The 25039-nt window shown below is 45.2% G+C and overlaps 1 protein-coding gene across 2 annotated transcripts in view; it reads right to left on the bottom strand.

Annotated features, from left to right (window-relative positions):
* Positions 1–6511: 6511 nt before the first annotated feature.
* LOC147615237 (uncharacterized) overlaps positions 6512–25039 on the bottom strand; it is a 75382-nt gene continuing 56854 nt past the window's right edge. For both annotated transcript variants that reach the window (XM_086779294.1, XM_086779293.1), the window contains 5 exons: positions 10521–10790; positions 10183–10427; positions 10028–10064; positions 7712–7769; positions 6512–7225 (listed from right to left, as the gene is read on the bottom strand). In XM_086779294.1, coding sequence (XP_086635420.1) covers positions 7167–7225; positions 7712–7769; positions 10028–10064; positions 10183–10427; positions 10521–10790 — 669 coding nt within the window. In that variant the 3' untranslated portion in view covers positions 6512–7166. The remainder of the gene's footprint in view (positions 7226–7711; positions 7770–10027; positions 10065–10182; positions 10428–10520; positions 10791–25039) is intronic.

Raw genomic sequence — 25039 nt, 5'->3', positions numbered from 1 at the left:
TTCTGTTATTTTGCATAAACATATGGCATAAACATATTGAAGCTGTTACAATTTTTAAATTCCCCTCCTTTTCTACTCTTTTAACCACACATTAGATGATAGTTGTTTTCTCAAGAAGGAGGCACTGATCTAGTGTGTTTGATCACCCTCTGGGGTCATTGGGGATGCCCATGGCTTAGAGAAAATTGGACTTGAGTATGGGTTAGTACTCATGATTGCTGTCGAATGTTAGTAGCTGTGAGCTACTAATTGTGTAATGGTGGACAACTGGTATAGTTGACGAGAGTGTGAGCATATGTTACTTATTCGCCAACCTCAATATGGCATGAATATAAGACAATGGGTCGAGATGGTTGATATTTCAACAACAATATCAAGCTTTCGGTATGGCGGGTATGTTTCTTACCAACTTTTTAAAAAAATATAGCATACATACCTTGTTGATGGTTTTGGTAGGAATTGCCAACCACATTTTATTGGTAATGTATGATCTTCTCATTTTCCAATGTACAATGTGCACAACCCTGCTAGTTTGTTGGACTTTTCTTTTGTCAAATTTCAAGACCAAGTTTGATAGCTACGCAACTGACGACAATTGCTTTCTTAACCGGGAGGACTATTATGTGAGTGAACTTTCTTGATAAAATTAGAGTTAGAAATAAGAGTATAGAATATCTCTAAATAATTTAAAAAATATAAAGAAAATAAATTTGTGATAAAAATAATATTTTTATGATAGAGATCCTCAAAAGTAGGTCGGCTTTTGTATATGGCCGAATTTAGCGAAACGGCTCGTGTTGAGTTATAGACTGTCTATTTTCATAATTTTAAGTATAAACTCGACTATATTCTGGCAAAAAACCAAAGAGTTACAGTGACTGCCAGTTGCATTCATGTACCTGTATACAGGGAGCCATAACAGGGTGAGACAGGCAAACGTCTACACGGAGTATCAATTTCTCTTATTGTTTTCCTTATATGGTTTAATTATTTCATCGGTGTGTGTGAGAGAGAGAGAGAGATATAAAACATGGTTTGTAAGAATTGCAGGTTTCTTAGATGAAACTCTCTTTTCTTTCCATCTTCTCTTTTCTCTTTTGATGAGAAGATGTATTGATTCTATCAAATTACTTCATACCTTAATAAATCATCAAAATACTCATATGTGAGACCGCGGGTCTCACATATGGGGAACAAATTGGGCCCAATGCTCTTGTCTTGTGTTAGCAAATATTTTTCTATTTGAGTTTTTCGTTCAATTCTTTATTTAAAACTACTGTAAAATTTAAAAATTTATTGAACGCTTCTACTTGGGTGGAAAGGTCCTATAATAACAAAGCAGTGCTGGCTGGGCTGAGCAAAGAGCGCAAAGCAGTAGGTGGAGCCCAGCAGCTCACAGGTCAGAGCAGGCAACAGCAGTGGTACTGCATGCACAGCTAATGCGTAGTGGAGAGGCAAAGTAGCGCAAGGAGGTGCGCCGGCTAGAGAACACACATGGGCGTAGCACAGGGGTTGCCGATCAGAGGAATGCTGGGAGAGCGCCGCTAGTGAACATACGTGGAAGTTGGAGGCGACCGGCGACGAGGGTGGCGCTGCATTGGCTGGCTTTGCTGGGCAGGTTCTGGGCGGCGTGTGGCGTACAACAGTCAAAGAGGCGACAATTCACAATAATGATGTGCCGTTTGCCTAGTCACGAGCAGTTCGAAGAATGTGGGCGAGGTGTTGACGAGTAAGATGATGGTGGCAATCTTCCTCGAATGACCTCGAACGAAAGGGCCAACAGTCATTGGGCGCCTGCTGTGGTAGACCTCGTACAGCAGAAGCGATGGTAACCCTTTGACTCTGATACCAATCTAAAGAACAGCCAGAGCTAGGGTTTTCCAACTTCAGCTATGGAGGGTGAAAGTACACGACTGCAGCCATGATGTAGAGAGAGAGAGAGAGAGAGAGAGAGAGAGAGAGAGAGAAGTACACCTGGGCCAAAATGAACACGACTCAATGAGAATTATATTAGATTGATGATATGAAGCTTCACACCAAGTACAATGCTTTTGTAGACATGTAGCTTTATCTTTTGACCAAAAAAATTCACACATAAATGACACAGGGCACACACTTATCTTATCCAAATAAGAGGGTGTTTATAGCACACTTACACATACATGGGGTGTTCACACCTATAGAAACACATATAGATCGTTACACACATACCGACAAGTATATGTGGTGGACATACAAACACAAGAGACTCCAAAATACCCAACAACTGTCGCATACCAAATGGAGTCGAAAGGGCCGCTTTGCAGCAGCAGTTGAGGAGTTCCGCCTAGATTCATGGGCGATCAACTAGCGCAAGTCGGATTCTGGTTAGTAACATTCCCAACCCGACTTGGTGCCCAATTAACGAATTCAGATAGATCCCTCATGACATGACTGCATGGCATATTGGATGCCAGGTGGGTAGCATCGATATTTCAGCAAAGCAACAAATAGCCCTGCTCCTCCTAAGCATTCGGAGGAAGCTTTTATATTGCAGCTTCGCCCGGTTTATCACTTGTAGGGCAAGTGGTGGTAGCCAATTGGTACATCACCTCATGCACAGCCTTCCATCGTTCTTGCATATTGGACAAGTGCAACATTTGATCTGGAACCTTCTTTACTCTGGAGGAGATGGTCGCCCAGCCTTGGGCTCAATTCCGTGATGGAGAGCAAGGACCTTTTGGGCAAGCTGATTGTACGTGGATTGCCGCCTAGGGAGGAGCCCTAGAAAGATTACCTGATCAGCCGCATTTCCTCGCGCCTTCGTACCCACAAATGGATCTTCTCATAGGCCTAGAAGGATTTCCTGTCTCATGTCTTCTATCCACACAGGCCTCCCTCCGTGATCTCAACACTGGCCTTCAGGACCGGTTTGCAACAAAGAGCCTCTTCCACACCTAGAAATTTCTCCGTCCCGCCCTCGTTCAAGTTCCCCCACTTGCTAGGAGGAGAGAGAGAGAGAGGCAGCCATGGCCTGGAACCCTCATTTCCGTGTCCCCTCGGGACACATGATCGGTGCTTGGTCTCACCTCTCCTAGGGCCAGCTCTGTGGAAGGACAGCTCACACTTGGGCACATGGAAGAGGGTTGTATTTCTTCATTCAAATACAATGCTTTTATAGACTTAGAGCCTCTCTAGTATGACATCACTGCTTAGGTCAGTATAGGTATAATATCTAGATATTTAGGTGCACACCTCTAACAGTGGGTTTACACACTGTTAGAGGTGCACACCTCTAACAGCTAGGTATAATATCTAGATATTTAGGTGCACACCTCTAACAGTGGGTTTACACACACATATATACATATGAAGCCTTTTTAGAGGCTGTTCACACACACATATCATTTGTTACTTGGATAAGGCTTGTTCTCCAACACTCCCCCTAAGCGTTATCCTAGTATACAAATAGTTTCACTAGAAGTTATGTCTAGTTCTATCCTTAGAGTAGAGTACAAAGGTAATCAAGCCACTTTTTGTGTACTAGACCTATAAAAGGCTCATTGTCTTCATACTTTACAAAGTTTGCATCTTCTTTGCAAGCTTCTTCTTCTTCCTGTGTGACATTAGCCTCTACTTTCTTATGAAAACAATTGTTCTCATCGTGGTTGGTTTTTCCACAATGTTTGCAAGGCTTCTTGGCATAGCATTCCTTCTCTACATGATTGCTCCTTCCACAAATTGAACACTTTTCACCTTTGAAGATCTTCTTTATAAAGGAACTATCCCCCTATGCCTTGTTCTTTATTTTCCTTTCTTCTTCCTTAAAGGAGACTATGACCCCTTCTAAGTTAAGATTTGGCAAGTTCTTCAATGTGGTGATGAGGCTCTCATAAAACTCTTCAAACATGGACTTCATGAGTACTACCAGTGCCACATCATCTTCAACGTGTACCATTAGACCTGTAAACTAGTTCGTTATTTAGGACTTCATCATGTGCACATGAACACCAAAGCTCTCATGTGGTTGCATTAAAAGACCATAGAACTCTATCTGCAAAGTAACTTTGGAGTTCTTTGCTTGAGCCCCAAAAAGCTTGTCCAACTTTTCATAGGCTTCTTTGGAGGTTGGGAGATCTGCAACATGGTGTATGAAATTATCGAGGAGGCAGAGGGCTATCAAGCCAGAGGCCCCCTAAGCTTCCATGCTTTCTAAGCGGCATTGGAGACTCTCCTTTGCTAAGACCTCCCCAGATTCATGGCTACCCACATGTTCATTGACAAGTCAATGGGAAAAGTTTCCATAACTGGCAGACTAAACTAAAATTTGACCTCATGAGGGAGGGCCTATGGCTTTCCATTGAAGGAGAAGAGGAGATGCTCGAGACTAAGGATGCAAGTGTCAAATCCCTTATAAAAAATACCCCCCAAAAAATGGGATTTCCAAACAAGGGGATGGTGTTGTAGCATGCTATAGCAACACTTTAATGCTTGATTTGTACCCTCAATAATGGAGTAATTAGTGTTAATTGCTCTGATTAAGCATGATTTTGCATACAAGAAAAAAGGCCCAAATTGATTTTACTTTCTTGTGTAATGATAGCTCTCTGATTTGTTATTGAAGTAGCTTTTGAAGATGTGCCGTGAGCCCACCTATCAAGTTGTTGATGAGCCTTTGTGGTTATTTTACTGCTGCAAATCTTAGTGAGCAGCAGTAAGTCGCACCTTGGAGAAAAGTCTACACGTTGTTGCGTATGCAAAGGTGATGCTGAATAATCTACGGCTGAGAGAGTTGGTGTGTGAGCTGACTCCAGTGTACACAACAGAGAGGAGGCTCACAGTCGGCAGCATGGCTGGGTAAAGTTCTTCTTGGCTTCTACAGCCTCGTGTCGGCTCTACAGCCCGTGGCAGTGGCTGCAATGCGAGGGTAGCATGCGCGCAGCGGCTAGTTTGACTATTTCAATTGTGGCTGCGAGCAGCTCCAACATGTGTACAGTGGAGAAGGCAAAGTTCTTCTTGGCTTCTACAGCCTCGTGTTGGCTCTACAGCCTGTGGCAGCGGCTGCAATGCGAGGGTAGCATGTGCACAGCGGCTAGTTTGGCTATTTCAATTGCGGCTGCTGCGAGCAGCTCAGGCAACATGTGTGCAGTGGAGGAAGTCGCAACAGAATGTGAACGGAGATGGTGGATGCAAATGTTCTGATACCAATAGCTGTTGTGTGCAAGGCTATGGTGGCTTGTATTGAAACATGGCTATGGCATTGGAGCAAAGAGAGAAGAGAGAGAGAGAGAGAGAGAGAGAGAGAGACGATGCATGACTACAGAGAGATTTGCACGACTCAAATGATGTGACTTGTTGTATTTCTCCACTCAAGTACAATGCCTCTATAGGCTTAGAGCCTCTCTTGTATGACATCACTGTTTAGGTCAGTACAGGTATAAAATCTAGATATTTAGGCGCACTCCTCTAAGAGTGGATTCACTCACACACATACATATGAAGCCTTTTTAGCTGTTCAGACACTTATCATTTGTTACTCGGATAAGGCTTGTTCTCCAAAAGAGGACCGCCTGGGCACCCTGGGGGATTGCAGAGGCAAGCGAGGCCTTTCTTTATGAAATGGACGCAGCCTTGCTTTGAGCCTCACTCACATGCTTATCTCTGTGGACGACTGTAGTGGCAGCTCTGATATGGCCCTGGACTCCAAAGTCACATACAAGCTCGTGATGGGAGATCAACAGCAGCATAGCAGCTTTGCACATCCAGTGAGCCCGATGGAGCAAGGCTATCGACGGGTTGAGTACTACCCCCCCCCCCCCCCCCCCCCCCCCCCCTCACAAAAAAAAAACAAGCAGCAGAAGCGGAGATCATCCGTTCCATTTGAGTTGATCTCATACACCCTCCAGGGCCGTTTGAGCGCTTGACCGATGGAGCGCATGCAGCAGCGGTGTGAGGTTTTCTTCTGTGCCTGGACCCACGTACCCTTCCTATTCAGGGAGAACAATGGAGCTACTTGGCACTACAGGCCCCCAGTGTGGCTTTTCCAGTTGTAACCTCCCTCCAATAGAGCGACCAGCTGAGGACCCCAACCCCGCTACACCCCCCCCCCCCCCCCCCCCCCCTCTCGTCTCAAGTGGACTGTTTTTAGCAACATCGTATTCAGCCATATGGCTGGTCTTATAACTAATAGAAGCATCTTTCTTTGGGGGGAAAAAAGGTAGCCCACATGCAGTGATTTACACATCCTCATCACAATTGTGAAACTACTGATGAACTCGATCTTACAAAGTGTGCCTATTATGCAACAATAAGACAAGATTATTCCTCGTCCACCCTCATGCTGGTGATGATGGCACATAACGTAACTACATTCCTTCGCCTCCACGCCAAGAAAGAGTAGGATCTAGCAGCATAATTTGTAGTGGATCTGCTCAACGACCCAGCTTTGCATCAGCCCCTGTTGCGGTTTCCCACAACTCATATGAATCATGAGCAAAAAATATTGAATTATGGTTAAGCATAAAGCATGCACTTGAGATACTAATTACTTCTCATTCTATCAAGTGTAAATTGTACATGTGAAAGGTGGGAAAACCAAGCAAAAACGTCCAACTGTAATCGGGTATTATGGTTTTCATGGCAGGCCTTTGCCAGTTGATACTAGGGTGTTTCTGTTTATTGACTTCTGAACTTCACATTCAATCGTGAACTCCATGTTTTCATCAACCATCTAAAAAATAGAGAAGTAAACAAACTGATGCAATACCATGCTGCATCAAATAGCGCCCTGCATCTATCAAAAATGGCCTATGACAACATCCAATGGCACCTGATGCTCTCCCAGCTCTTCATTAATCATAATTCAGACTCTGTGCAACAGGAGTACAACCTCTACAGTTACGCACATGCCTCTTCTTTTGCTATCTAACTAAATCCAATGGCTGATGCTCTCCTAGCTCTTCATGAATAATAACTCTTGTACGTGGCAGAAGTACATCCTCTGCAGCTCTGCGCATGCCTCTTGATTTTCTGCCTGACTTCAGAAGACTTGACGATTTTTGAGGATATTCGTATTTTTGGGGAGGGATCGCCATGGGTATGGATATCTTACAAGATCTAGGCTTGCATGATTCTGGCACAAAGGGTGGGTTTCAAACCAAACTTGCCATGATTAATTCAGAGGGCATCTACTTCTTTAAAGCTTCATAAGCTGCAACCACCTCTCGAAACTTTGCCTCTGCAAAATCTGCAAGCATTGAGAACATAATAAGGTTTAGCAACCTTTACGCATGGGAGGGAGCTAAGGCATGATAGGGTGCTGTTTGGAGGGGAAGGGTGGGGGAGATTAAGTGGGGCGTGAGGCCAAGGGAGTGAGGGGGTGGTCAAAAAACGAAGAGGAGATGGTGTGCATAGAGGTGGTTAGTAGTTTCTGAAGCTCAAAACTGGCCTTTGCATTCCCAGAATCTCGATGGGCAGACTCCCTGACTCAAGAAGAAGTGGATAGGGAATTTGTTGTTTAACTATGAATAAGTTTGTGAGAAACTTCTTTTGAACCCTTTCTATGTCCAACCATGTGGTTGTTGATATGCTGACTTCCCATACTTCAACGAGAGAGAGAGAGAGAGAGTAGGGCATTCAAGTGGGAAGCCATGAAAAAGGGGGAAGGAAGGGAAAAGGATGGGGGGGGGGGAGGGGATCGTTCAACACCTGCAGAAAACTTATCCTTGTGTACCTTTTCTGTGTTGGTTTCGATCAGGATGATATTCCATTGCCTTTGTTCTATACGCAGCCTGCATTTAAAAAAAAGGATCGATGTCAGCACCAGGGACTGGGTCTGCATACAATCTTTGCAATGAGACTTTAAATTTAAAAAATTGTGAACTTTTAAAAAAGAATATCATTATCTGCTCTATAATCCACGTACTCATTTCACTTTTCTACAGCGCAACCAAGATGCTTGTTAAATCACATGGACACCATGAGCAACATAATTGACCAACTAAACTATTGCTAGACAAATAGTAACAGGCTGGACTTGCAGCCAGGAATTTACACTACAGATGATAAGACTGAGGGGGCACAGATCCATGCTTCTAATGGGACAACACCAGACAAGCACAAAGATCCATGGCCTTGTATCTTGCACACAATCAGTCAGCAAAAATCTAAGGGATTTTCAGTTAAGGAGGGGAGTGGGCAGTGGCATAAGGCACGATAATCTTTTATGAGCACTAAGGAGGGAGGCCCAAATTGCCCTCTATTGAAATCTTATAATGCCGGCAAGAAGCCTTATACTGCACTCTTTCAGAGAAATGGGCAACAACTCGATGTTCACCCCACCAAATGACCATTGAGCCAATATTTTACACATGTGAAACCATGTTTTCCCTGCCATATCAAACATCACACAAAGATGAGAAGCCAGCAAGCACCCATTTGGAAGCCCTGCGTTCTGAGAGAAAGCAACATCTTGGCCAGTGATTACATATTGCGTCCAGCAGCCCACTAGAAGCTACACAAATCACCCCTTGCACGCAAAGAGAGGGAATGTAAACGATGGTGAGGGTTGACTCAATCAATGTGTCTTAAGTATTATTAATTGATGAGTGTGACTTAAGGTTTTAAGCACTCTCACCTGCGGCCTATATAACTGACACTCTACCTCAGCCTCAATGCCAACGTGAGTGCAAAGAATGGGGCATAGATGGAGATGGAGAAGAGGAGAGCAGGCAATCTTCACTCAATACACACACGCAATATCCACAAGCAAGCAAGAAAGCTATCACCATAAGAGCACAAAACTAGACTTAATTGTGATAATGGGATTATCAACATACATCATGGTGACATTTTGGTAGAGATTGGAGTTACAAAACTAAATGAAGGTCATTCCCCTCTTAAAACACTTCAGCCTATCTCATTACATCAAGAATAGTGAGTTAAAATTCAACTCATTCTTCAGACTACCGTTTTGGCCATGTTTACGATTTATGATTCCTTCTTAATGTAAATGATCCCAACAAAATGTAGGCTGATTTGCTAGATTTAATTTGACAAGGTTGCAGCACTTACCAAACAAATCCTTTCACGACTCCTTGACAGAATGTCATGATCAAAAGTTATAAACTTTTTGCCTGTTTCTTCAGACTTAATGACGTTGAGCTTCCAAAAAGAATAAAATGCTGATGGTGTGTATGTAAAGAGCTCAAAACTCTCATTATGAGCTATATGTTGTCTCCGTGAAACTCCTCAATTCAAGGTGGCTGTGAAAGGTTATGGACTCTAAAAGAGTAAAGAGGAAGGTAGGAGATGTGCTAAAAATATGGGGCAATTTGAGTATGTGGAGGCTGCACACCACCAATTCTGCTGGGGTCCTCCTCCCTCAACCCCGCCCAACCACCAAAAAAGATTCTTAATATTTTTCTCGGGTTTTAGTTATGCATATAATGACCATGGTCATGTGGAGCACAGTGCGGGCCATCAGCACCCTAGTTTCTGGTTGCTCTTTTCTGCCCTTTCAGCTGTAAACACAGAAATGTTGGTTAGGACACATCAGCTAGCATTTCATGGAAGTTAACGAGTCTAGACAGCAAGGGAAGGGAAGCATTTCTAAGTCACAAGCCCATCCCAGAATCCCATCTCCCACAGGCGGCCATCCACAGTCTATGATCTGGAACAGGTGCATTCACCCATCTTGACTCTCCTACACTTGGGGGTGGACCACAGCAGTCAGGCTTAAGGTAAGGTTGGCGCCAACTTCTCTAAGTGTATGTATGCATGTGTTTGGTGCTCTAGATGCAAGTTGGTGCCTGTTGCCACAATGCATATATGCTGTATTGCCTTCATCTGGGTACATAACAGCTAATGCAGGCTAGAAAAGAATTTTTTTGAAAACCTGTGCACAGGTTAATAAAGCTTTTTGTTCACATAGTTTAACCACGTTAATAAAATTTTGATAAGGTTAATAAAGCTTTTTGTTCATATAGTTTAACCAGGTTTCTACTGGCATGCATGCCGGAAGGTTCAGGAGAAGGTCTGGAGTAAAAACCTTTAGCTCAGCCTCTGAATATGTGCCCGCTCTTGACCTGCATTATTTTGAAAAAAAAAAATAAGTGATGTAAACATTTATTAACCATCAGCTAGCCACCCCTTCTACAGAATGTCTGAAAGGTTCAAGTGAGGACAAAGGCTATCAAATAGTACGGGTCAAGGCCCAAAACATTGTAATGATGTGCGTAAGGAGATTTCCAAGGACGTTGTGATGTTTGGGATCTGCCTCGGTCAGCGTTCTTCCATGCATCCCAGTCCGTTTTTGTCCACGTCCAGTCATCTCTGCCACCTTGCTGGGGATCACTGTCCTCCTCCGCAGCTTCCTGCCATTTCTCATAGCTTCTAGTGTAATGTGCCCTCTCTCTATGAAAAGCCTCTGTCATTCGTCTGATGCGCTCCTGAGAGTGTGTTAGGCAAGTCAGCCTTTGATATCACAAACCACTTATTGTAAGCTCTGTTAAAAAAAACAAAGAACAGCGACCAAGGCTAACCAGTCTCTCCAACTCTTCCCTGTCAAAGAAGCCATCTCGAAAAAAACTCGCCCAAGGATCATCCTTTCCTCCTGTATCCCTATGCACATAACCCTCTCTCTTCACAGTTCGAAACCCATCAGATGTCCAATACGTGAAGCGAAAAGTCCTGCCGCTACTGCTCCCACTATCAGCGTGGGCACTGCCATTACCGCTACCACTGCCAGAAGCACTGGAATGGGATGTCCTATCACCACTACTGCTGCTGGGTCCACTCTTTCTACTGTGAGCCTTCCATTGCAAAAATACATAATATTATGTCTCTCTCTCTCTCTCTCTCTCTCTCTCTCTCTCTCTCTTTTCTTTCAGTTATTTTTTCCATGGCTCAGTATGTCCATGCTATCATTGTATCAGTTATAGTATCATAGACCCTTGGGGTCTTTTGTAGATGTTAATGTTACTTACTTTCGTTCTTTCTTTCTCTCTCTCCACTCTCACAGCCACTATTTGGGCTACATATTGATTGCATCCTTTGGGGACAGCTTCGGAGGATCACCTTTGCCCCGAACACTGTTACCCATATTGCTATACGCCGATGACATTGTCCTCATCTCAGATTCAGAGGCACACCAAAAACACCTAGATGCTCTGGACAGATTCAGCAGGGAGAAAGACCTTTCAGTCAATTTGGGCAAATTGAAAGTGAAAAGGTATTTTACACCACCCGTGTTATATCCCAAAGCTAATCGAGGTTAAGACCTTCAGGTTAGGTTAACTATAGCATATGGGGTTAGTAGCTTTTATGAGACATGTGCTATATTTGGCTCCTAGTTTATAGGAGGCCTTTATAAGTGACTTTATGAGTAAGTTTGGTAGAGAGCTCCTCAGACCTGGCCTCAAGGCCTTGAGACTACTCCATGCTTAAATCCAATGGGTGTGTACTGATGGTATGGGATGCCGAGGACTTTGCACGTGGAGCCATGTCTCGGATGCTACTATCCACCTGTGCTCGGAGGTGAGCCTGAATGGCTCTATGGTTGGGCGGTGAGCTAGATGCCAGTGTCTATGTGTATTTCCTTTATCTTTATGCATAATCGGTATCAAAGCCAAACCTGTTGGAATTTCTTTAGTCCTCCTCACAATAATACGAATCTGAAAACACACACTGAAACCACATAGGTGCCTTGATTGGTGGATACGGTGTGTACGGGAGGCTATGTGGAGCTGTAGTATAAGCTTCGGGGAATAACCTTATTGTTGGGTGCCACCACCTACATCAACACCTTGAAGAAAAACTTTGGGTCGCAAACATTGGGTTCCCAATCCTTGTAAGATCTGTCACACAGTGAGTTGCCCCAAAACATCTTGACCAAGTAAAGCCGTAGGTTGTGGTGTTAACTCAATGAAGCTGTCCGCAGTTGACTTCGGTGCCAGTGACTCGTCAAAATCGAGTGTGTCAATAGGAAAGTTAAAGTGTAGAGAAGAAGAGTGGGAAACACTCCAGAAGGAGAGGAAATTCCATCACGTGGATCTTCTGGGTTCTAATCCGTGGGCTACTTTTTGTCTTCCAAGGCCCAGTCTTAGGGTGGAAGACGGAGCAAAGTTAGAGACGAACGAGAAAGGCACTTTGGTCAGATATGCTCATACGGTTCTTGAAATCGTTGAATATCTATGGAAAAAGTAAGAGCTTTTTGTCGTGTTTTTGTACATTTACTTTGTTCCTTGCCTTTTCTTGTTCGCATGTGTTTGAGGGAGAAGCCCTAAGCCTTCGTCACATGAGGTTTTTGTTGGGTAGGAGGGCAGCTAGCCTGCACACACACACACACACACACACAACCTCAAGCACATAGAAAACATGAGAGTGCTGGAAAAGACCTCCTACAATGATTTTGTCCTCGAATTCGAAGGGTGGTTGTGCATAACAAAAATATCACATCTAAAGCTAAGTGTCAATGTCGTCATCCAGGGCATATGACCCCTCATGGATCAAATGGAAAGGAATGTAGTGCAATGCCGATGATGAAGCTAACAATATGTCCTCCAGGATCGAATGTGAAACCAAGGAGTCATCTGATCATAGCCATAGATCTTGTGCCACCTGGATCAAAATGGTAACTCATATCACACCAAGTCACGAGCATGTGGCAGCCACCTGGATCAAATATGAAGAGACATCACCCCACCGTTGAAAAGTGGTCACCAAGAAAACTCGGATCGAATAAAAATCCACAAGACGTGCCACCAAGATCATGGTCTAGATATCCACCCAAATTGAAGACAAATGTGTCATGATGGCATGCATCAAAATAAGCACTAGGCTCTCAAGATGATCTTTGGTATGACCAAAAGTGAATGCCCCATAAATTGAATCCACATCCATGCATAAGCATCCACGAGCATCACAACAGAATGCCTCATAATCCACGTGGAGGCCCGAACCAAAAACTAATGTATCATCATAGGTATAGTATGCCTCTATCAATGGTACCTCCATAATCACTGGATCCATGAAAATGCCTAAATCAAATGCAAAGCTCTCAAAATCATAATCCATGTGATCTATGTGCATACTCATGCCTCGCTTGTGAAAACGTTGCCAGGAACACTATGAAAACTAGAAAGAGTGGTTGAATCATATGTATCCCTACATGTGAACCCTCTAGAGGAAAAGGCCAGCATATCTAACGTAGTAAATACCACCCAACAATGCTCAAAGCATGTGAACAAGGTCTATAAAACCCCCAAATTGTTGCAATAATCTTGCATTGCTTCCAATAAGATTCAATAATCTTGCTTACTTGGATCAAATTAAGCAAGAACACCACACTTATGTTTATCTTGCATCAAACTTCGTAACATTTCTTGATTTCCTTGCAATAATTCTTACAAAGAAATAATCAAGATTAGAAAAGTTTCAATCAAGAATCACTCACTGAAGTTTGCACCAAGATTTGTTGATTTATGTACTTAATCTTGTAAACTTTACAGTTCTGCATCAAGATTCTTAAAATTTGGTTCTACACAATAAGCTTTGTATAGAACTGCAATTGAAATGCAAACTGCACAGTAAATTGCTCAAATCTGTAAAAGCATTGTAATCTGCATAGAATCTTCAATCTACACCAATTCTTGATAAGAACTGCACCAAAATTTGCATAGCATCCTCCAAAACTTCCAAGATTCCCCAAAACTAGGCAAATATAGAAGGAAACTAAGATTTATGAATAGATTTGATGAAAGGAAGAACTAATCAAGAGAATTTAGCAAAAAACTTCCAAGGAAATCACTCTAAAAATGGTTGAAAACCTTAATTCAAAAATCAAGAAAATCAAGATTCTCTCATATCTGTGCAGGAATTAGGGTTTCTAAAATCTATGATGAGCATATACCCGAAAATGATACTAATCCACTCAAAACAAAATCAAAAGAACATCTGAAATCACTAATCCAAAAATGGATTAAGCACTAATCACTCCCTAATTAAAACATCAAGATCTAAGCCAAGAGCTCTGATACCACTGAAAGACAACTACACCTAGATTAGCCTTGGATTAGCCTAGCTTAGGATGATTAGCCTAGATTAGAGAGAAAGTCAAAGATTTCTAAAGGTATCCAAAGATATCCAAGATCGTAATGGTAATAGCTATCTAGTAAGTGACTTTTTTTCTCTCTTTTTTTTCGAGAAAAATATCCTTCTATTAGTTAACAAAAACTAGCCTCGAAGGGCTAAATACAACCACGAAGGGCTAGATACGAACTCGCCTCCATGTACGGGGCCGGAATCAAAGAATCAAAAGGGGTGGAGAAAGATGCACCTCTCCTCTGGCTAGCCGCTCTCTGAGGAGAAGGCTATCTCATACAAGGAGAGGGAGAGGGAATAACCACACAAGTGGTCTATAATGTCAAGTGGGATCACCACCTCTATCTGTGAGAACAGGGCCAAGCCGCCAGAGCCTCAAGAAAGCTTCCCGTCGCTTCCGCATGCGGTCAAAGCCACCTTGCAGCTTCCCCCGTTGACCGTGGAGGGTATGAATGATATCGAGCCAAATGCTCATGATGGACTCCGCAGGCGGAGTGCGGGGAGCCCTCAATGGCTTCACTGCATCGAGCTTTCTAGATGTGCCAAGCCACAATGCTACTACAAATCTCCCATGGCATGAGCCCAGAGTCCAATGATTAGTAGATGGGGCTGGGACTGGAATTGCCGAAATGCGAAGGTGAGAGACCTAAAGGACTAGCCCCTCTATGGCCCATGCGACAATTCCCCATGAAATGATCCAGGTCGAGGTCCTGTCCATTGTGAAAATGGACAGGAGAATCTACTGCCAAACCTATTGAGCCTTCGGGCAATCCCAAAGACAATACCATTGTGACTCCTCAGGGTGGCCGCACCTCAGACACGTTGTTGGTCGACTGCCGATGGCCAACCATGTGCCAACCGCGCCAAACTCCTATGTGCCAACAACCAAAGAAAGAGGGTGATCTTTTGAGGCCAAAAACTGTCCCAAAGCCTCTTCCAAAAATATGAGAGAAACCGCTGGGAGAGGCCCTGTGACTACCAGTGTACTATAGCTGCCGAGTGCTCTCAAACTTGGGCATCTTAATCCTGCAGCCTAATCGCGTGGTGTAAGCGAAGAACGGGGTATCCAATGTCTCCTCCTCGACCGCCAAACTCCTATGTGCCAGCAACCAAAGAAAGAGGGTGATCTTTCGAGGCCGAAAACTGTTCCAGAGCCTCTTCCAAAAATCTGAGAGACACCACTGTGAGAGGCCCTGTGACTGCCAGTGTACTGCCAGGGTGCCCTCAACCTCGGGCATATGAATCCTATAGCCTAATCATGGTATCAAATGTCTCCTCCTGGTCAGCAGGATCATGCCAAGTCCACTCCCCTAGGTCCCACTAGAGACGCATGAGGAGCCGGCTCTCCCAAATCCATAACCGCCAATCTCTCTCCCTGGCCACCTTGGCCAGAGGGGGATGAATGTGCCACTCATATGCCTGAAATCCGATCACCCTCACCCTCTACAAGGTGAAACCACTGAAATCATCCAAAGGGGGCTCTGATCTCTCTAATCTGCCATGGGGTCCAATAGAAAAGGTGAGCAAAGCACAGCTCTCATCCGCGCCATGGACTGCCAAGAGAATATCATGCCTAGTAAACACGCCCAGCCACTGCAGGGGGTCGGGTCCATGATAGGGGTAAGCCACTCATGGGGAATAACAGAGTCGATGTCGAGGCTGAGTCTATCTCTACCCCGGATCCAAGCCAAGCCTCTCTCCTGAGCCTACTAAGTGACTTGTATAGCCACTTACCCTAAAGTATGTCCACACTAGCCCATACCAAAGCCTATGTGCCTCAACACCAATGTGTACATGTGCTAGTGGAAAATAGCTTTGTTACATTAGACACAGCCACTGGACTTTGCAGAGCACGATGCCCTCCCCCACAGGGCACTTGTCCACGACCCCGATACTTCAAGCAGATCGCGGCACCATAGGAGGACCTCCTCTCGACAGCTCAGTCCCACCATCCTGAGCACAATGCAGTAGCTCTCAATGAGGGATATATTAGGATGAGGGTGGCATGCCATATGCTCTCAGTTCTAGTACCAACTTTAGCTTTTCATTTTTAGTTCCTAGCATTTCCATTTTTTTATCTAAGTCAGACATTGTATCACATGGACTTGATGTAATTATTTTGGTCTCATAGGTCACTTCGGCCTTTTGAATACGTTAATCTCTCTCTCTCTCTCTCTCTCTCTCTCTCTCTCTCTCTCTCTCACACACACACACACACAAACGGCCACTCTCACACAAACGGGAGTACTACATGGATCCTTTCATGAGGCTTCCAAAGAATGGTTTCATACTAAGGGCCAGATATCTTGACATATACATGTCACATGCCATGAGGATTGCAGTGGGCCAGTTGCAGGTGTCATCGCACTGCCTGAGGATCATGGATTACCCAAATCAGCGGTGCCTCGGCCTCTTCCTACTAGAGCTTCATCGCACTAATTAGGGAGTTGAGACCCCATGGGAGACATCCACCTCGGCCCTAGGTGACCATCACTCAGTTCTTCCGACCACAAGAGGACACCCCACCAACCATGGATGACATACCCCTCATCAAGCCACACATTCTCAAGTGCCCGACCCCACTTCGGTGTGACTCTAGACCGAGCCACGACCCAATTCCCCAAACTCCCTAGACCTCACCAGCAACTTAGACATCAGCCCCAGCTTGAGGAGATCTTGGAGAGGCACAAAGCCACATTCCCACACCTGGCGGATCTGCAAAGCCTTCTACAAGCTAACCCCATGCTCAATATCCTTGATGGCCCCCTCCCCCTACCGGGGGGGTTAGCCCCATAGGTTGTATGAAGATGACGGTCCCATTTTGTATCATATGGCTCAGATTTGACATTCCCATCTCATAGCTCTAGTCTTTGTTTTCTTTTGTACCATGATGAGATTACATGGACACTATTGAATCACTTTTGGTCTCATAGACCCAATGGGTCTTTTGAAGACGTTTGATATAACTTTCTTTCTTTCTTTCCTCACTACTTACCATTATATGGGGATATTATGGAGTTCTCACAACTGGGGGGAAGTCTTCCTGCTTGAGGACTTCAACGCAAGGACGGGGAGTCAGCAAGACCCACTACTCGATCTCGATGACCTTATCAAACTGCAAGAGCTGGACATCACTATTATGGGGCTGCAAAGATCACCACAGGACTGTGAGGAGGTCACAGTGCATGGGACATATTTCTTAGAGCTGGAAGCTACTATTTGAAGTCATCTCCTGTCTATACATATACACCAAGGCCTCTGTTGTGGGTGTGCCCGCCCGTATTAGGTGTTTTCTCATTTTTCCCCACTCTCCATATTTTTCCATATTTTTCCATGGTGTGGGAGGCTGCCTTGTGTTGGCATGATGGTATCTTGTTTTAGGATTTTTCTTGTGTATATAGAGCAGAGTTACACGCCTCTCTCTCTCTCTCTCTCCACTGCTGTATTTTTTCTGCACTTGCTCTTGTGTTCTCAGATTTTGTCATCATCTCCGCTGCATATTCTGACATGGTATCAAAGCTCTAGGCTCTTGATAGATCTTGGGAATTGTGTGAGCAAGAGGGGGACTATTGTGTTGCTGATTGGTGGACTGTTTTGGACTGTTTGGGAAGAGGAGAAGCAAGAGGAAGGCGGGCTGATTTGCTGGACAGCCACTTGCAGGTTTAAGTTTTTTTTTCCCACCCACCCACCCTTTTCAGTTACATCCCCGCAACTCAGGTGGGGATGGGATATTGTGGGCCTCAAACATCTTTTTGAGGGTCGTAGGCATCTTTTTGAGCACGTTCAGTTTGGCCAAGGCTTTTTGTGGTGCGGGATTTGAATAATAAAAGACATGGAAGCTCCCACCATACAAAGATTCAGTTTGGTTGAATTTGGACCAGATTTGGACCTAGTTTAGTTCCTTTTTTATTCGGTTTGATCTAAGAGAGAGGAGAGAGAAAAATATCACATTATTTTTTAGTTTAAAACTCATTCAAGCATGTGAAGTAGGCGCCTCCTTTAAGGGACTCCCTTCCTTACACGTGTCAAAATGAAATCATTATACCCAAAATGGTAAACTGACTCCGAAACTCCTGCACACATGGGCATGTTGGGCAAGCACCAGTAATAGACCTCCACTGATTGCTGGCCAGACCCAAATAAAGGAGAAAATCTATGGCTTCCTATAAGAATGCCACAATCTCCGCCAAAATACCTTCTGAATGTCAGTCAAAATGCCGTAAGATTCCCAATGGGGTCTAAGAGTAGGGACACTCTGAATGTGTCCCAAGATAAGATGTCTGGCATTCCACACCGTATAACTGAAAAAAGGCATGCTTTTCAAAGGGTTACAAGCATCCTTTCACTCCCACTCACTGGGGTCCCAATGCAAATGTCTAATAGGGCAGCCACCATACAACCAAAGGCTAACACTCTGTCAGGTCGCATTTTCATTGGCGACAATTCCACGATTCCAATACACAGTGAGGGCCGGATGGAGATCATTCCCGACGGCAAGGGGGGTAAGCATTCCTCTCGTGTTCTTTACGTCCCAGCACTTGGTTTTCATCTATTGTCAGTGCATAAGGTTTGCAAGACTAGCTTCCGGGTGGAATTTGAGGAGCATTCAGTTGCTCTAAGGGACCGCAAGACTGGCCAAGTTATTTGGGAAGGCGGTGTGGAGAATGGTATCTACAAACTCTCCGCACTCTCCTCATTGACAGGTTCTCATGTTGGTGACTTGTGGCACTTTCGGTTTGGCCACTTAAATGTGGATGTGCTGCGGCGAGCTTTCTGAGACCAGATGGTGGTTGGCTCGCTCGATGTTGGCAGCAGGCAAGGACGTTGCAATTCTTGCATATGTGGTGGAGATGGCGAGGACGATGCTGGAGCATCGTGATCTTCTTCGTTTGCTTTGGGGAGAGGCTATGGCTACGGATGTCCATATCCTCAACCGTTCTCCGACGACTTCAGTACCTAATATGACTCCCTTTGAGGCATACTTTGGGAGGAAACCTGATGTCTCCCACTTTCGTGTGTTTGGGAGAGCGATGCGTATGTACATATTTCGAAGAAGCAGAGGGAAAAGCTCGACTCCAAGTCCCATAAGCTTATATTTGTGGGATATAACTCTCTTTCCAAGGGATACAGATTGTTTGATCCAAAGAGGCTCCCTGGGGTTGGTTCCAAAGCCAGGAGCTGAGAGAGGGTGTTAGAAGTCATCTCCTGTCTATACATATACACAAGGGTCACTGTTGTGGATGTTCCCGCCTGTATTAGGTGTTTTCTCATTTTTCCCCACTCTCCATATTTTTCCCTATGTTTCCATGGTGTGGGAGGCTGCCTTGTGCTGGCAGGATGGTCCAGATGCTGGCCAACTATTGGCTGCTGGCCGACTGGAGCAGGCCGACTTCACACATGTGTGCATGCTGGCCGATTGGAGTAGATGCTGGTCGGCATGCTGTCGGCTGCTCTTCTACAGGCCGACTGCACTGATGGGGCCATGTAAAATGGCCCCATGGCCCCCCACTTCATTGTATCTTGTTTCGGGAATTCTTTTGTGTATATAGAGCAGAGTTACACGCCTCTCTCTCTCTCTCTCTCTCTCTCTCTCTCTCTCTCTCTCTCTCTCTCTCTCTCTCTCCATTGCTGTATTTTTTCTGCACTTGCTCGTGTTCTCAGATTTTGTCATCATCTCCGCTGCATGTTCTGACAGCTACATATGGTCTTGTTATCTATAACGGGATGTCCCGATGCCACATTGGCCAAACTCTATGGATCGGTGCTAGAGGTGGAGCTCAGTTCATTTGCAGAGAGAGACAGATGCAGAACCTCAGGACAGGCAGGCTTTCGGAGGAGCTACTCTACCCTTGACCACATCTTCACCCTCCGTGCCATCATCCAGGAGGGTAGAGCACATCATCACAGGATTTACTGCTGCTTTGTGGATTTCCACAAAGCTTTTGATATTGTACCCCGAGCCCGCCTCCTCCACCATCTACATGAGATAGGAGTCCCATCTGACATGGTTTGGAGCATCATCGCCCTCTATTAGTCCGTCACCGGCGGACGAGTGAGAGCCCCAAGAGGTACATCGCAAGAGATTTCCAGCACTATTGGGGTGAAACAGGGCTGCCCTCATCCACTCTTTTTGGCATGTACATTTATGAGATCTCGCGCTTCATTGGCGGATTAGGTGGGGCTGGTCCCACACTGGCACGCATATTGATCCCCATACTACTTTATGCAGATGACATCGTCCTCCCCTCAGATTCAGCCGAGGGGCTTCAAAGACAGTTGGATACCTTACAGGACTTCTGCACTCAGTGGGACCTCTCTGTTAACCTTGGTAAAACCAAGGTAATGGTCTTGAATACTTCCTGCCCCTTCACATCCAGGTTGAGCTTCACATATAGAGGAGATCCTCTCATCCTACGTCTACCTCAGTGTCACTTTCAGTGGCCCACGCTTCACCATGCTTCCCACAGCACATGCCAGAGTGACATGGGGATATGCAACCTTGAGCTTACTTGAGGGCAGTGCTTCTAGGCACATTTCCACGAGCCCACGACGAAGGGTTGCCTTTCTGACACCCTCATCACACCAGCCTTGATGTATGGAGCAGCCTTTTGGGGGCTAGATTTATCCGATGAGGATTGGTAGCGAGTTGAGAGGCCCCAGGTCATGATAGGTGCTTCTATAATGAGCTCCAATGGAGAGTGGGTCTTTTGCTTACACTATGGTGCACTTGATATTAGGTGTCTTGAGGAACAATCACCCACATGTTTGAGTTCTTTTTGATGTTTCCCTTTTTGTAGAATAATCCCCTACTTTGACCTCCTCTGGATTCTTTGGAGGCTCCATATGTCCCTTGTCTACTTTTCCCTCCTCTTTGTCCTTTGATTCTTTGTCCATGTCCTCCTGCTCCCTGTCCACAGTGCACCTCTTTTGTCGTTTGATTGGCAATTTCCTCTTGAATGTTGGTTTTGGTGACATAGGGGAAATCCACATTTTCTAACCCCACTTTCGAGGCCGCTTTGTAGGGGATTTACATGCTTCTTTACTTTCTAATGTTTCCCCTTTTGCAGAAGAATCCCCTACTTTGACCTCCCCCGGATTCTTTGGAGGCTCTAGAGTCCACATGCCCCTTGTCTACTTTTCCCTCCTCTTTCGCACGCAAAGTTTCTCTTACTCTCATAGGCCCATTAGGTCTTTAGTAGGCGCTCAACATATCTCTCTCTCTCTCTCAAAGACACAGAGCCACCTTCCCACGCCCAGTGGATCGGTAGAGCCTTCTACAGGCTAACCCGATGCTCGATATCCTTGATGGCCCCCTCCTCCTCCTACCCGGGGATTAGCTCCATAGGCTATATATATGATGATGATGGTCCCATTTTGTATCACATGTTTGTGCGCTTCAATGCTGCTCTCTAGCACGCTCTAAGGGTGCTTTTTCTCCCTTTCTATAACATTCGCACATCCATACAAGGTCCCATGGATTTCTACGAAATTCAGCCCGCATGAGAGTATTGGCTTGTACATCCTCCATGCCTCAGGTTCTAGCACTTGTCAAATCCATGCTCTGATACCAATGTACGGTCTCCATAGACCACGCCCAAGGATCATCTGACCTAGAACCAAAACCTTCATGAGGTTTAATAGACCCGACATCGTACACAGTGCATGACCGCGATAGATTGTGGCTCTAGCGACTCACCGCCCAAGCATAGGTTCAGTGCCTCGAACCACCCCTAAGCCTAAGGTCCAAGTGGGATGTGGGGGTCGAGGTCGGAGAGGATGCGGTAGACATGATCAAAATAGGCGGTAGACATGATCAGAATAGATGGAAGAGGTCTCTTCGGTGAAATGGTATCTTGGGCGGTGATGGGGCAAAGCAGGTGGTTGGGTGGTGTATCAGTATGACCAAAAAGGTTACAACAATTGGTGGATCTGATACAATGTCTGTGTAAGAAAAGCTAAAACAACTAAACAACTAACTGAAACTGAAACAACAACTATGGGGAAAAGTAAGGTACTAGGAGCTTCTGTTGTAATCTCCGCCGGTGTCGAGATGGGCCTCTCATCTTGGGGCGCCTAGACCGCCCCAACTCTATAGCCCAATCAATCAGTGTACCTCTGGTGCAGCTATACTCTGGGGCTAGCTCCAATGCCTGCTGGCCTAACTGCTCAATCTCTGGTCGAAAGAAGTCTGTAATCCGCCTCTATAGGTGTCTCTCCCTCTCTGATCCCCTCCCTCTCAAGAGAACTTCTCTATGTCTACGCAGCTCTAGCAAGTATAATCATGACTCTGGAAAGTGGTCCGAAACCCTCTCTGAACAGGCATTGAAAACGGCCTCGTATCTCATAATATACTGGACAGTGACATATGTAATGTAACTCTGTCTCTAGCTCCATCTGGCACAACTGACAAATCCTGGCCTCAGCTAGTACTCCTCTGAATCTGCCAGTCTCAATCTCTAGCTAGTGTGAGGATGTGCGCATCTGACCAATGTAGCTGGGTCTAATCACAAACCCATCCTTCGTGAGCTAGAGAAGATGATCTCTATAGAAAGCCATCTTCGTACCAAGCTCGTGTGTCGGCTGTATCCATGTCCTCCTAGTGTCCAGCTGAGTCAAGTCCTGCCTGATAAGTCTGGTAATCTCTGCCGGTGTGAGAGTGTAACGGGAGGCGGACGCGTGTATTGGAATCGTATAAATGTGAACAAGATTCTGAGCAGTTAACACTTGAGTATTACAACCACAAAGCTGAAAATGACAGTACACCACATAAAGGGGCCGATGATAGGCTGACCCCCCCCCCCTTTAGGTTATATTACCAAAAGAGTCTGCAAAGTACAAGATTACGGGTGCCTGGGGATTCACCACCAGCCTGCACCTGATTCTTCCAAATACATCATGAATGAATACATTTCAAACAAGAGAATCTGTAGGTACATCCGCCCTACACACAGGTACATCCGCCCTGCACAAGCCTCTTCACAGGTACATCCGCCCTGCACAAGAGTATCACAATCCTCACAGGTACTCCGCCCTGCACAAGATGTAAATGGATCTTTAGGCCCTGTTTCCACGCGAGAAACTGATCCAGAAACCTGTGTTCTCCGCGAGCAAGTGTCCCCAATGCTTGCCCTAAACACCTGTTATACCAGGAATCCTTGAGACACATCCATGCTCACATATTCCATTGCTGTCCAGCCTGTTTTGTGCAATAACCAGTCCAAAACAGCAACTTTCTATCGCGAGAATTCCACCTGTAAAGGATCCTACAGCCCTGTAGAGGTCCCTAGAGCTGTCCTGTACTGTCCAAGTTGACTTTGGACACCTGTAAACAGTCCAAAACTCGCAATAACCAGAAATTACAGGTCTGAAATTTACCAACCAGCCCTTTAGAAGAGTGTGGGGATCATTATCCAAGCTTGTGTGAGTCCGGGAAGCAAGCAACCAGCCCTGTAGCAACTCCCAAAGCTTCAACCAGCTCTCCAATGTGTTGAGTTATGAATAAAACAGCCCAAAAGGCCTCTTGAAGGAGGCGCCTTTCTCCAGTGCCACCTAAGGGATTTGGTGGGTACACATACAGGCTGACAAGTGTCCCCATAAGGTGTCCAGGTAGGTGTCCAGCCCATAGTGCTCCATTTGTCCTGTTTGTATAAGTTTAGGTCCAACCAAATGGGAAATAGCCATAAGCTGTCCGGACTTCATTAATTTTGGTCCAACCAAATGCGAACGCATTATAAGTTGTCCGGCCACTTATTAATGAGTGTGGACCTGCAAACCATTAAACTTTAGTAGTAAATGAAATAAGCTATAAATTGAGTGTGGACGCACTTACCACCTGCAAAACCCATAAGCCCACAGTTTTAGGCCCAAACAGGAGTGCACACACGCGTCCACAAGGTGCCCGGGGGTCCCCGGTCCCTTGGACTTCACAAGCCAAAATAACAAGCATTGTCCAGGCAGCAAGACAATGTCACACAAAGTAAAATAAAGTTATGGCATGCATCATTTATGCATTGTGCACATGTAAACTTGGAGAACCACCTATCATCATTCTTGTACTTGAAAATATTCCGCCTGCCATCATAACACACTATGTGTGCATGGCCGGAATCCACACGGGCACCGCCCGAAAGTCCACAAATGTCCTGCCATGTCCTTGGACTCATATGCATCCACTCATATGATCCATACACATGCCCAAGTATAATACATACATGCATCCGCATGTTTCTAGGCCTGACACGCATCCGCATGTCCCTAGAATATAGGGGTTTGTGACATCCCCCCGGCTTCTAATCAGTTGACCGCAACTGAAAAGCCTCCAGATAGGCCTTCAAAAGATCTGGGTAATCCTCGAAGTAGGCCTGATCCATCCATTTCGCATCCAAAGCTAAATAATTCTTGAACTTCACAAGGTACCTACGAACAAGTTTGCCTCCCGCAAGCTTTCGTTCCTTGTGAAAAACAATCTGTTCAGGTTGAAGAATTTCTTCTAGCTCATCCACCTCGGGTGGGTCTTCCAAAACCGGCTCAAACGGTGTCGGTCCCACATAAGGCCTCAATAGGCTCACATGAAAAGCATTATGCATGTTCCAATGATCTGGGAGTACAAGCCGAAATGCAACATCATTGATCTTCTCCAAGATCTGAAAAGGTCCATAATACCTGTTGGAAAGTTTAGGGTACTTTCCCTCTTTCCCTGGCCTCTTCCGAAGGCGTGCCTTTTCAAATTTCAGCAAGACCCAATCACCTTGTTTGAATTGTACATCCCTTCTATGCTTATCAGCTGCCTTTTTAATCTTGATTTGAGACCTCTCTATGGCTGTCCGTACCTGTGCAAATGCAGTATCCAAGTCTCTGACATACTCATCTGCTGCAAAAATCTCATCTTTTGTACGAGGATGGGTGGTAGTACCACCTTGCCATAGATAATCTCAAAGGGCGCCTTGCCCGTAGAAGTATG

Source organism: Cibotium barometz, chromosome 40 (assembly GCF_041138505.1).
Source record: "Cibotium barometz isolate CiBa-2024 chromosome 40, ASM4113850v1, whole genome shotgun sequence".
Classification (NCBI taxonomy): Eukaryota; Viridiplantae; Streptophyta; class Polypodiopsida; order Cyatheales; family Cibotiaceae; genus Cibotium; species Cibotium barometz.
The sequence above is the reverse complement of the archived record's forward strand: the minus strand, read 5'-3'. Positions and strand labels throughout refer to the sequence as shown.